Here is a 13958-nt window from a genome sequence, read left to right on the forward strand (position 1 = left end):
CCGGACAAAGCCACGGAAGTTGGCACAAATTGCAGGAAGTAGTATTCTAGGCAATTATATATTAGATGGGCATTTCCTGAAGGAAAAACATGGTGCTTGAACAGCGCTACCAGCTTTACAGCAGCACTTTTCACACACGGGACTGGGGGGCGCGCTTACTTTTGCACCCGGGGCCGGGGGCGCGCTTACTTTTGCACCCGGGGGCGCACTTTCTTTTGCACCCGGAGGCGCACTTACTTTTGCACCCGGGGGCGCACTTACTTTTGCACCCGGGGGGGCACTTACTTTTGCACCCGGGGGCGCACTTACTTTTGCACCCGGGGGCGCACTTACTTTTGCACCCGGGGGCGCACTTACTTTTGCACCCGGGGGCGCACTTACTTTTGCACCCGGGGGCGCACTTACTTTTGCACCCGGGGGCGCACTTACTTTTGGGGCCGCACTTACTTTTGGTGGGCGGGGCTCCTCGGCCTCCGATTTGGTTGGTGGGGCCCCTCGTCCTCCGATTTGGTGGGTGGGGACCCTCTGCCTCCAATTTGGTGGGCGGGGACCGGCCTCCGATTTGGTGGGCGGGGACCCTCGGCCTCCGATTTGGTGGGCGGGGACCCTCGACCTCCAATTTGGTGGGCGGAGACCCTCGACCTCCAATTTGGTGGGCGGGGTCCCTCTGCCTCCGATTTGGTGGGCGGGGACCCTCGGCCTCCGCTTTGGTTGGCGGGGACCCTCGGCCTCCGCTTTGGTTGGCGGGGCCCCACGGCCTCCGATTTGGTGGGCGGGGTCCCTCTGCCTCCGCTTTGGTGGGCGGGGCCGCTCGGCCTTCGATTTGGTGGGCGGGGCTCCTCGGCCTCCGATTTGGTTGGTGGGGCCCCTCGGCCTCCGATTTGGTGGGCGGGGCCCCTTATCCTCCGATTTGGTGGGCGGGGACCCTCGGCCTCCGATTTGGTGGGCGGGGCCCCTCGGCCTCCGATTTGGTTGGTGGGGCCCCTCGGCCTCCGATTTGGTGGGCAGGGACCCTCGGCCTCCGATTTGGTGGGCGGGGCCCCTCGGCCTCCGATTTGGTTGGTGGGGCCCCTCGGCCCCCGATTTGGTGGGCGGGGCCCCTCGGCCTCCGATTTGGTGGGCGGGGACCCTCGGCCTCCAATTTGGTGGGCGGGGACCCTCGGCCTCCGATTTGGTGGGCGGGGACCCTCGGCCTCCGATTTGGTGGGTGGGGACCCTCGGCCTCCGATTTGGTGGGGGGGGCCAGGCCCCTCGGCCTCCGCTTTGGTGGGCGGGGCTGCTCGGCCTTCGATTTGGTGGGTGGGGCTCCTCGGCCTCCGATTTGGTTGGCGGGGCCCCTCGGCCTCCGATTTGGTTGGCGGGGCCCCTCGGCCTCCGATTTGGTGGGCGGGGACTCTCGGCCTCCGATTTGGTGGGCAGGGACCCTCGGCCTCCGATTTGGTGGGCGGGGACCCTCGGCCTCCGATTTGGTGGGCAGGGACCCTCGGCCTCCGATTTGGTGGTCGGGGACCCTCGGCCTCCGCTTTGGTGGGCGGGGCCCCTCGGCCTCCGATTTGGTGGGCGGGGTCCCTCTGCCTCCGCTTTGGTGGGCGGGGACCCTGGGCCTCCGATTTTGTGGGCGGGGCCCCTCGGCCTCCGATTTGGTGGGCGGGGACCCTCGGCCTCCGATTTGGTGGGCGGGGCCCATCGGCCTCCGATGTGGTGGGCGGGGCCCCTCGGCCTCCGATTTGGTGGGCGGGGACCCCCGGCCTCCGATTTGGTGGGCGGGGCCCCTCGGCCTCCGATTTGGTGGGCGGGGACCCTCGGCCTCCGATTTGGAGGGCGGGGACCCTCGGCCTCCGATTTGGTGGGCGGGGACCCTCGTCCTCCGATTTGGTAGGCGGGGCCCTTCGGCCTCCGATTTGGTGGGCGGGGCCCCTCGGCCTCCGATTTGGTGGGCGGGGACCCTCGGCCTCCAATTTGGTGGGCGGGGACCCTCGGCCTCCGATTTGGTGGGCGGGGACCCTCGGCCTCTGATTTGGTGGGCGGGGACCCTCAGCCTCCGATTTGGTGGGCGGGGCCCCTCGGCCTCCGATTTGGTGGGCGGGGCCGGGCCCCTCGGCCTCCGCTTTGGTGGGCGGGGCAGCTCGGCCTTCGATTTGTTGGGTGGGGCCCCTCGGCCTCCGATTTGGTTGGCGGGGCCCCTTATCCTCCGATTTGGTGGGCGGGGACTCTCGGCTTCCTATTTGGTGGGCGGGGACCCTCGGCCTCCGATTTGGTGGGCGGGGCTCCTTGGCCTCCGATTTGGTTGGTGGGGCCCCTCGGCCTCCAATTTGGTGGGCGGGGACCCTCGGCCTCCGATTTGGTGGGCGGGGACCCTCGGCCTCCGATTTGGTGGGCGGGGACCCTCGGCCTCCGCTTTGGTGGGTGGGGCCCGTCGGCCTCCGATTTGGTGGGCGGGGCCCCTCGGCCTCCGATTTGGATGTTGTGGACCCTCGGCCTCCGATTTGGTGGGCGGGGACCCTCGGCCTCCGATTTGGTGGGCGGGGACCCTCGGCCTCCGATTTGGTGGGCGGGGCCCCTCGGCCTCCAATTTGGTGGGCGGGGCCCCTCGGCCTCCGATGTGGTGGGCGGGGCCCCTCGGCCTCCGATTTGGAGGGTGGGGACCCCCGGCCTCCGATTTGGTGGGCGGGGCCCCTCGGCCTCCTATTTGGTGGGCGGGGACCCTCGGCCTCCGATTTGGTGGGCAGGGACCCTCGGCCTCCGATTTGGTAGGCGGGGCCCCTCGGCCTCCGATTTGGTGGGCGGGGACCCTCGGCCTCCGATTTGGTGGGCGGGGACCCTCGGCCTCCGATTTGGTGGGCGGGGACCCTCGGCCTCCGATTTGGTGGGCGGGGACCCTCGGCCTCCGATGTGGTGGTCGGGGCCCCTCGGCCTCCGCTTTGGTGGGCGGGGCCGGGCCCCTCGGCCTCCGCTTTGATGGGCGGGGCCGCTTGGCCTTCGATTTGGTGGGCGGGGCTCCTCAGCCTCCGATTTGGTTGGCGGGGCCTCTCGGCCTCCGATTTGGTTGGCGGGGCCCCTCGGCCTCCGATTTGGTGTGTGCTCTGCCTGGGGCCACTGTGCTCTGCCTGGGGCCCCATATGCTGCCTGGGGCCCCTGTGCTCTGCCTGGGGCCCCATATGCTGCCTGGGGCCCCTGTGCTCTGCCTGGGGCCCCATATGCTGCCTGGGGCCCCTGTGCTCTGCCTGGGGCCCCTGTGCTCTGCCTGGGGCCCCTGTGCTCTGCCTGGGGCCCCATGTTCTGCCTGGGGCCCCTGTGCTCTGCCTGGGGCCACTGTGCTCTGCCTGGGGCCCCATGTTCTGCCTGGGGCCACTGTGCTCTGCCTGGGGCCCCATAAGCTGCCTGGGGCCCCTGTGCTCTGTCTGGGACCACTGTGCTCTTCCTGGGGCCCCATATGCTGCCTGGGGCCCCTGTGCTCTGCCTGGGGCCACTGTGCTCTGCCTGGGGCCCCATATGCTACCTGGGGCCACTGTGCTCTGCCTGGGGCCCCATATGCTGCCTGGGGCCCCTGTGCTCTGCCTGGGGCCCCATATGCTGCCTGGGGCCCCTGTGCTCTGCCTGGGGCCCCTGTGCTCTGCCTGGGGCCCCATGTTCTGCCTGGGGCCCCTGTGCTCTGCCTGGGGCCACTGTGCTCTGCCTGGGGCCCCATATGCTGCCTGGGGCCCCTGTGCTCTGCCTGGGGCCCCATATGCTGCCTGGGGCCCCTGTGCTCTGCCTGGGGCCCCATATGCTGCCTGGGGCCCCTGTGCTCTGCCTGGGGCCCCTGTGCTCTGCCTGGGGCCCCATGTTCTGCCTGGGGCCCCTGTGCTCTGCCTGGGGCCCCTGTGCTCTGCCTGGGGCCCCATATGCTGCCTTGGGCCCCTGTGCTCTGCCTGGGGCCACTGTGCTCTGCCTGGGGCCCCATAGGCTGCCTGGGGCCCCTGTGCTCTGCCTGGGACCACTGTGCTCTGCCTGGGGCCCCATATGCTGCCTGGGGCCCCTGTGCTCTGCCCGGGGCCACTGTGCTCTGCCTGGGGCCCCATATGCTGCCTGGGGCCCCTGTGCTCTGCCTGGGTGTAGGACACTGGTGACGTCACCAATCTCCGGACATTAGCTCCGGACATTAGCTCCGGACATTAGCTCCGGACATTATCTCCGGACATTAGCTCTGGACAAAGCCACGGAAGTTGGCACAAATTGCAGGAAGTAGTATTGTAGGCAATTATATATTAGATTCTGTGTGTGTGTATATATATATATATATATATATATATATTCTATATCTATTCTATGTATTCTATTCTGACTTGTCAAGCTGTGATTTTACTGTATGCGGCAGATGAAATGTTGGCTTTTCAAGGACATGGGTGTATAAAAAACGGACGACACTCACTTGGTCCAAGTGTTGTGCAATTTTTTGTGTCACACCCATTTTTTTCTCAGTCTGATCTGAGATGAGAAAAAAATCACAGATGAGCTGAGACTCATAGATTAGCATAGGTCAGAGTGCAAACCTATTTTTTATAGGATTGCACTCGTCTGTTTTTCTCGCAAATGAGTATGAGTTCCTACACATCCATATATACATACGCACACCCATATGCACACATATACACACTTACACATACATACATACACACACACATATACACACAAATATACATACTATATACTTTATGCATAATATTATATTGTTTATTGCTTTTTTATTTAAACTTTACATTTTTTTTACCAATTTAGCTAAATCTTTACCACTTGGAACAACTCGCTGCATGCAAATGAACACAACTATTGATCTCAGAGCAAGCTGTAGCAATAAATGTTTTGGAGGCTCCTCCTAGTGGAGGTCCTCCACCTGGCCACCTGAATGCAAATCGCTGAAAAGAGAGAATCCTGACAGCATGCAGTGCACTGTGATAATTCAGAATGAATAGAATGACTGCAGACTCATCACAAGCTTGGACAACCCCTTTAAAGCTCCTAACATAAATATAAATATGAGAATTTGTCAGTATCACAAAAAACATTTACATCCAGGTACCTGATAGATGACGTTGTCTCTGGAGTCGTATTCTTCCTTTTCTTATTCATCTTGTCCAGACCCCATGATAAGTTTTCTCATCCACAGCTTTATTCTGCAGACTTCCATCTTCTCCAGACCTTCTGCAGCAAATCTCATGATGCCCTTAAAGATAGCAGTGTCATTATAATGCTTCTGAATAAAAATATCTGCCCTACACTGAGTCCATGTATAAATAATTGACCCTCACTAAATTCCCTGCACAAAATAGGACCCTCACACTGTCCCTCTTATGGTACATGCCATCCACACTGCCCTCTCCTTTCCATACTGGACCCCCTCTTTACACGGGGTCATGGAACATGCATGGAATGCTTTGTCTAAGAGTCCTTTTACTTATGTTTGGTATGACATGGCTGCTCTGTAGCAGCTCTTCCTACACTGCCAGTTCCATGGTCGCACCTCTCCAGCTTTCTCCTTGCTTATTGGCTGAAGCAGGTACTTGTCCCAGAGTTCCAGGAAATGACTGTGACCAGCTCTGCTTTATATCCAACTAGCTGAAGAGCCCGGCATTGCCTGGGCATAGTAAATATCTGTGGTTAGTTATAGCACCTCACTTCTCTTATTTTTCCATCACACCTCTCATTTTCCCCCTCACAGCTCTCATTTTCTCCCTTACACCTCTCATTTTCCCCTCACTCCTCTTATTTCCCCCCTCACTCCTCTCATTCCCCCCTAACACTTGTCATTTCGACCTCACATCTGTCATTTTCCGATCACTCCACTATTTTCCCTCACTCCTCTCATTTTGCACTCACACCTTTTCATTTTCACCTCACACCCCTCATTTTCACCTCACATCTCTCATTTTCCCCTCAGTATATACATGTTTGTCATCTCCCTTATATATAGTATACACCTGTATGTCATCTCCTGTAAATAGTATATACCTGCTGTATGTCATCTCCTCCTGTATATACCTGTATGTCATCTCTTCTGTATATACTATATACCTGTATGTCATCTCCTCCTATATATAGTATATACCTGTATGTCATCTCCTGTATATAGTATATACCTGTATGTCATCTCCCGTGTATATAGTATATACCTGCTGTATGGCATTTCCTCCTCTATATACCTATGTGTCATCTCTTTTTTATAGTATATACCTGTATGTCATCTCCTCCTGTATATAGTATATATGTGTGTCATCTCCTCCTGTATATAGTATATACCTGTAAGTCATCTCCTCCTGTATATAGTTTATACCTGTGTGTCATCTGCTCCTGTATATAGTATATACCTGTGTGTCATCTTCTCCTGTATATAGTATATACCTGTGTGTCATCTGCTCCTGTATATAGTATTTATCTGTGTGTCATCTCCTCCTGTATATAGTATATATGTGTGTCATCTCCCCTGTATATAGTATATACCTGTGTGTCATCTCCTCCTGTGTATAGTATATACCTGTGTCATCTCCTCCTGTATATAGTATATATCTGTGTGTCATCTCCCCTGAATATAGTATGTACCTGTATGTCATCTCCTCCTGTATATAGTATGTACCTGTATGTCATCTCCTCCTGTATATAGTATATACCTGTGTGTCATCTCCTCCTGTATATAGTATATACCTGTGTGTCATCTCCCCTGTATATAGTATATACCTGTGTGTCATCTCCCCTATATATAGCATGTACCTGTATGTCATCTCCCCTGTATATGGTATATACCTGTGTCATCTCCTCCTGTATACAGTATATACCTGTGTGTCATCTCCCCTGTATATAGTATATATGTGTGTGTCATCTCCTCCTGTATATAGTATATAACTGTATGTCATCTCCTCCTGTATATAGTATATACCTGTGTGTCATCTCCCCTGTATATAGTACAGTATATATGTGTGTGTCATCTCCTCCTGTATATAGTATATACCTGTATGTCATCTCCTCCTGTATATAGTATATATCTGTGTGTCATGTCCTCCTGTATTAGACCGCTTCACACGTTATTTGCTCAGTATTTTTACCTCAGTATTTGTAAGCTAAATTGGCAGCCTGATAAATCCCAAGCCAACAGGAAGCCCTCCCCCTGGCAGTATATATTAGCTCACACATACACATAATAGACAGGTCATGTGACTGACAGCTGCCGTATTTCTTATATGGTACGTTTGTTGCTCTTGTAGTTTGTCTGCTTATTAATCAGATTTTTTTTTGAAGGATAATACCAGACTTGTGTGTGTTTTAGGGCGAGTTTCATGTGTCAAGTAGTGTGTGTTGAGTTGAGTGTGGCGACATGCATGTAGCGACTTTTGTGAGATGAGTTTTGTGTGGCGACATGCGTATAGCAACTTTTTGTGTGTCGAGTTGCATGTGACAGGTTAGTGTAGCAAGTTGTGTGCAGCAAGTTTTGTGCATGGCGAGTTTTGCGCGTGGCGAGTTTTATGTGTGGCGCGTTTTGAGTATATGCAGGTTTTGTGTGAGGCAACTTTTGCATGTGTTGCAACTTTTGTGCATGTGGCAATTTTTCCGCGTATGCAAATTTTGCGTGTGGCGAGTTTTCCATGAGGTGAGTTTTGCACGTGTGGTGAGTTTTGCGTGAGCCTAGTTTTGCATGTGGCGAGTTTTGCGTGAGCCTAGTTTTGCATATGGCGAGTTTTGCGCGTGGCGAGTTTTGAGCGGCGACTTTTGTGTTTCGACTTTTATGTGGTGAGGTTGGTGTATGTGTGGTGAAATGTGTGCTGAGGGTGATATACAGTCATATGAAAAAGTTTGGGCACCCCTATTAATCTTAAGCTTAATGTTTTATAAAAATTGTTTTTTTTGCAACAGCTATTTCAGTTTCATATATCTAATAACTGTTGGACACATTAATGTTTCTGCCTTGAAATGAGGTTTATTGTACTAACAGAAAATGTGCAATCTGCATTCAAACAAAATTTGACAGGTGCATAAGTATGGGCACCCTTATCATTTTCTTGTTTTAAATACTCCTACCTACTTTTTTCTGACTTACTAAAGCACTTTTTTTGGTTTTGTAACCTCATTGAGCTTTGAACTTCATAGCCAGGTGTATGCAATCATGAGAAAAGCTACTTAAAGTGGCCACTTGCAAGTTGTTCTCCTGTTTGAATCTCCTCCGAAGAGTGGCATCATGGGCTCCTCAAAACAACTGTCAAATGATCTGAAAACAAAGATTATTCAACATAGTTGTTCAGGGGAAGGATACAAAAGGCTGTCTCAGAGGTTTAACCTGTCAATTTCCACTGTGAGGAACATAGTAAGGAAATGGAAGAACACAGGTACAGTTCTTGTTAAGGCCAGAAGTGGCAGGCCAAGAAAAACATCAGAAAGGCAGAGAAGAAGAATGGTGAGATCAGTCAAGGACAATCCTCATGCCATCTCCAGAGATCTGCAGCATCAACTTGCTGCAGATGGTGTCACTGTGCATCGGTCAACTATACAACGCACTTTGCACAAGGAGAAGCTGTATGGGAGAGTGATGCGAAAGAAGCCGTTTCTGCAAGCACGCCACAAACAGAGTCGGCTGAGGTATGCAAAAGCACATTTGGAGAAGCCAATTTCTTTTTGGAAGAAGGTCCTGTGGACTGATGAAACCAAGATTGAGTTGTTTGGTAATACAAAAAGGCGTTATGCATGGCGGCAAAAAAACACAGTGCGTTGTATAGTTGACCGATGCACAGTGACACCATCTGCAGCAAGTTGATGCTGCAGCTCTCTGGAGATGGTCTGAGGATTGTCCTTGACTGATCTCACCATTCTTCTTCTCTGCCTTTCTGATGTTTTTCTTGGCCTGCCACTTCTGGCCTTAACAAGAACTGTACCTGTGTTCTTCCATTTCCTTACTATGTTCCTCACAGTGGAAATTGACAGGTTAAATCTCTGAGACAGCTTTTTGTATCCTTCCCCTGAACAACTATGTTGAATAATCTTTGTTTTCAGATCATTTGACAGTTGTTTTGAGGAGCTCATGATGCCACTCTTCAGAGGAGATTCAAACAGGAGAACAACTTGCAAGTGGCCACTTTAAGTAGCTTTTCTCATGATTGCATACACCTAGCTATGAAGTTCAAGGCTCAAAGAGGTTACAAAACCAAAAAAAGTGCTTTAGTAAGTCAGTAAAAAGTAGGTAGGAGTATTTAAAACAAGAAAATGATAAGGGTGCCCATACTTATGCACCTATCAAATTTTGTTTGAATGCAGATTGCACATTTTCTGTTAGTACAATAAACATCATTTCAAGGCAGAAACATTACTGTGTCCAACAGTTATTAGATACATGAAACTGAAATAGCTGTTGCAAAAAAATTTTTTTTATAAAACATTAAGCTTAAGATTAATAGGGGTGCCCAAACTTTTTCATATGACTGTATGTGTTCAAGCACGTGGTAGTGTGTGGCGCATTTTGTGTGTGTGTTCATATCCCCGTGTGTGGTGAGTATCCCATGTTGGCGCCCCACCTTAGCAACTGTATGATATATACTCTTTGGCGCCATCGCTCTCACTCTTTAAGTCCCCCTTGTTCACATCTGGCAGCTGTCAATTTGCCTCCAACACTTTTCCTTTCACTTTTTCCCCATTATGTAGATAGGGGCAGAATTGTTTGGTGAATTAGAACGCGCGGGGGGGTTAAAATTTCGCCTCACAACATAGCCTATGACGCTCTCGGGGTCCAGACGTGTGACTGTGCAAAATTTTGTGGCTGTAGCTGCGACGGTTCAGATGCCAATCCCGGACATACAGACATACACACATACACACATTCAGCTTTATATATTAGATGAGCGCTTCTCTTCAGTTTATGGGAAGTTTTCAATAGACCACAGCACTCAAAATACAAATACAACCAGCTGTTCAGACACAAGACTGAGCAGCTGCAGCAGAAATGTAGGGAAATATTGTATGTACCTATCTGCCACTACCACCCCCATTGTATTTGAATTTTAATGTTGCCCTAGACATAAGCAGATGCCTACCCCTGCCTGCCCCTTGTTCCAGGCTTAATTATGTGTCAATACCTAATGTGAATGCATTTACTTAAAGTGGTTGTCCCACAAACAAAGTACACTTTAATCAATGGAAAAAAAAACCTAACATCAGCCCACCGGTATAAAAAATACCCTTAATAATGACATGGATATAATACTTCCCTGCTTGATTGCAGTGCCTCAAGAATATAACAAAATCTGTTATTAGAGTGCTATTTCTTCAGTAAATGATGGATCCATAGATTCAGTCATACTCAGGGTTGGACTGGCCTAGGGCCACCACTGCTCCAGGGACCCCCAGCCAGTGGCATGGGAGCCTGCCCAGTGCCAGCAGAGCAGCAGCTGGAGACAGGAGCCTGTCCCCGCTGCTAAAGAGAAATGAATATTCACGCTTCCCCACGACCCCATGGGCATGGAGAGGAGTGAACATTCATTTCACTTTAATAGCGGGCAGTGTTAGCCTCAGGCTGAGGCTAGCACTGACCACATGTAAAGCCAGTGCAGCTGCATCAGGGCCCCAGAGGAGGACCCCTGCAGGGTGGCTAACCCTGAGGGCAATCAGTGGGCAGGAAGTGATCCCTGCAGCTTGGCAGTGGAGTGGAGCTGCAGGGATCCGATGGCATCCTGCTTCCTGCCCGGCGCCTCCTATCTGACACAATGCAGCTGGATGACGTCATCATTCAGTGTGCAGCTGTTTCAGACAGAAAGCTGCTGGCGATGAAGATACTGCCGGGATGTACTGCGACTGCAGGGAACATGCGGAGAGGTGAGTGGTGCTGTGTGTCTGTTTGCGTGCGTGCGTGTGTCTGTGGTGCGGTGCAGTGCTTTGTGTGTGTGTGTGTGACAGAGTGGTGTGGTGCTGTGTGTGGTGCTGTGTGTGTATTGGAGATGTGTGTATTGGAGATTGGCAATGATGTGGGTGATGGAGAGAGCAGTGATGGGGTGATGGGGGAGAAAGCAATGTTGGTGGTGGAAAGGATGATGGGGTGGTGGTGGGAGGCAATGATGGAGGTGTTGAAATGGGCAATGATGGTGGTGGGGGAGAAGGCAATGATGGAGGTGTTGGAATGGGCAATGATGGGGTGGTGGGGTAGAAAGCAATAATGGATGTGGTGAAAACGACAATGATGGTAGTGGTGGAAAGGACAATGGTTGTGGTGGGGGAGAAGGCAATGATTGAGGTAGTGGAATGGGCAATAATGGGGGTTGTGGAGGAGAAAGCAATGATGAAGGTGGTGGAAAGGGCATGCCGCCAGGGGGCGCAGCTTTGGTGACGGCACCCCATATGCCAATGCTACAGGGCAGTGGGAAGAGAGAGGCTAAGTGCTGGAATAGGCACATCTTACAGATGTGCCTTTTCTGGGGTGGCTGGGGGCAGATATTTTTAGCCAGGAGGGGGCCAATAACCATGGTCCCTCCCTAGGCTATTAATATCTGCCCTCACTCACTGGCTTTCCCTCTCTGGCAGAGAAAATTGTGTGGGAGCAGTTTTTTCCGTGAATTAATCCTTTAATTTAACACCTACAGGGAGGGATATATAAAAATCTAATGATTATGCAATGGTTTACTGTATGTAAAACATGTCTCATATCCTGTCGGATTCTACAATGATTTTACAGAACCCGTCAATTGAATTATCGGCTATGCTGCTATCTAAATCTCTATGAAATATAAAGATATATATATATATGTGTCTCAATGACATATATATATATATATATATATATATATATATATGTAGACATTTATTTTATCTATTCTATTCTAACCTATCAGTGTGATTTTACTGTACACCGCACTGAATTACCGGCTTTTCTAAAGGACACTGGTGCGTATTTCTCGCAAGTCACACTGATAGTCCGGTCCGTGTGGTTTGCGAGTTTTTCTCGCACCCATAGACTTTCATTTGCAATTCTCGGCCGATATATGGTGTAAATCGCAGCATGCTGCGATTTCTCTCGCACGTATAATACGGCCGAGAAAACAACGGATGATAGGAGCAGCCCCATAGATTAACATTGGTCCGAGAGCTATGCGATTTTTATTGCATAGCACTCGTCCGTATTACGCTGTAGTGTGACTCCGGCCTTAGGATGTGCTGGTCAGTTGTTTTTGTTATTTTTTTTTTTACAGATGAGACACTATAGATCCATGGGAGTCTGACCGCTGGGACCGTCACCAATCACCATAAGAGGGTACTTTTATCCCCTTTACAATGGAAAAACATGCTTGACTGCTGATAATTATTTCTCTATGGGACTAGTGAGCGCAGCAGTTACACGTGTGCACTGCCGCTCCATTCTAACAAGAATTAAAGTGAAACATTCTGGTGATTAGTTAAGGTCCCAGTAAGCAGACCCCCACCGATCTATGTGTTCCCTCCTCTCTTGTGCATAGGTGATAACTTCTATTCATCGGACAACCCTTTTAAAGTTATACCTTTAAGAGGTCTGACTTTGTATATCCCTAGTAATGTCTAAATACTTTCATGTATTAGCATTCAGGACGTTATAGGCAGGGTAAGTGAGACTTGTGTGGTGTATAATTGGTTGGGAAATATGGAGAATACTACTCATTAACTTCCAATCACAGGACTTTACACCAGTCAGCATTAATCTCTGCACTTGTGCTAAAGAACAAAATTTATATCTGTTCCCATATGCCCATATGGAGCTACTTAGTAGATGCTAGTTCATTGAATATTTTGTGAGATTTTCTTCAGTAATGTAAGTTTTCTTATAATGTATTGTCTTTTTTTCTGTGAGCTTGCTGATCGAGGCTCCCTGGGTTTACATAGCATAGAACCATTAATATTTCATGGACCCTGATGAAATTGTCTTTGTTTTGTGCAGTCACTAATGATTTATTCAGATAGAATACCTGAATTCGTTTTGTCTTCCAGGGCTGTATGAAAACTATCCAACCAATGCAGAACCAGAATGCTGTGATGTCAGATGGGATTTATCAAGAGATAACCAACCCAAAGGGACTGAGAAACAACAACTGGACTCAACGTTGTGTCACAGGACGTCACTCACAGCTTCATCAGCATCCAGACTGTGTAACAGCAGACTTAAACTGTGTGTTCTCGTACTGATACTATTACACACCGTACTAGCAGTTTCAGCAGCACAAAACTCAACAGGACTGGGTTTTGAAAACATAAGAATTTTGGAAGACCATTCAACAAATGAGGAATAGAAAAAGGGAAATATTTCACTGCAAAGACACAACTCTGGCCCACTCCAGCAAAACGCGACAGTCACATGTAATAGAAACGAGGTGCTTGTACCTTACGACTCATTTTTACAAGTCAGTCTGTGTAAAAATGGCAAAACGGGCCCGGCTCCAATCTTCAAGGACAAAATGGGACAGCAGCTTTTTATTGACTAAAAGGCTGTACAGTGACTTAAATTTCTCACACCATTTTATACACTGTGTTTTAATGTACAAATTTTTGTTTGATTTTGCACTTGTTAATACAGGATTTTATTTTTTGGGATTGTTTCTCAAAGCTATACTGAGTCTTTTCACTGTCTATATATTTCTAGCCATTGTCTGTACTCATCTTTTACGTCCTGTCGATTTCTACTATTGAATCAGAAGTGCTATGAACACGTGCATAGCCAGCATTAACAACACTAGTATCCGTTCTGCCCACTTAAACCATTGTTTTACCCATCTCGTTGAAGCAAATGGAAAAAAAAAGAAAAAGTACATCATGAGAAAAGATAATACTAGAATCTGCATAGTTACAACGATGTGATGATGCCTAAAATTTCCATCCAGGCTGCTGGGTGATTGTTAATGTTACACAAGACAATAGAGTGGGCAAATCTTGTGAGAGGGTTAAAACAGTGAAAAATGACACTCCTTAGATTGTTGGGCAGTTATTCCATT

The 13958-nt window shown here is 49.9% G+C and overlaps 1 protein-coding gene across 1 annotated transcript in view; it reads left to right on the forward strand.

The window, feature by feature from the left end:
• Positions 1-13560, forward strand: part of NALF1 (NALCN channel auxiliary factor 1) — a 663869-nt gene extending 650309 nt beyond the window's left edge. The window contains exon 3 of the mRNA XM_077297036.1: positions 12961-13560. Coding sequence (XP_077153151.1) covers positions 12961-13259 — 299 coding nt within the window. The 3' untranslated portion in view covers positions 13260-13560. The remainder of the gene's footprint in view (positions 1-12960) is intronic.
• Positions 13561-13958: the final 398 nt, after the last annotated feature.

Source organism: Ranitomeya variabilis, chromosome 3, assembly GCF_051348905.1.
Source record: "Ranitomeya variabilis isolate aRanVar5 chromosome 3, aRanVar5.hap1, whole genome shotgun sequence".
Classification (NCBI taxonomy): Eukaryota; Metazoa; Chordata; class Amphibia; order Anura; family Dendrobatidae; genus Ranitomeya; species Ranitomeya variabilis.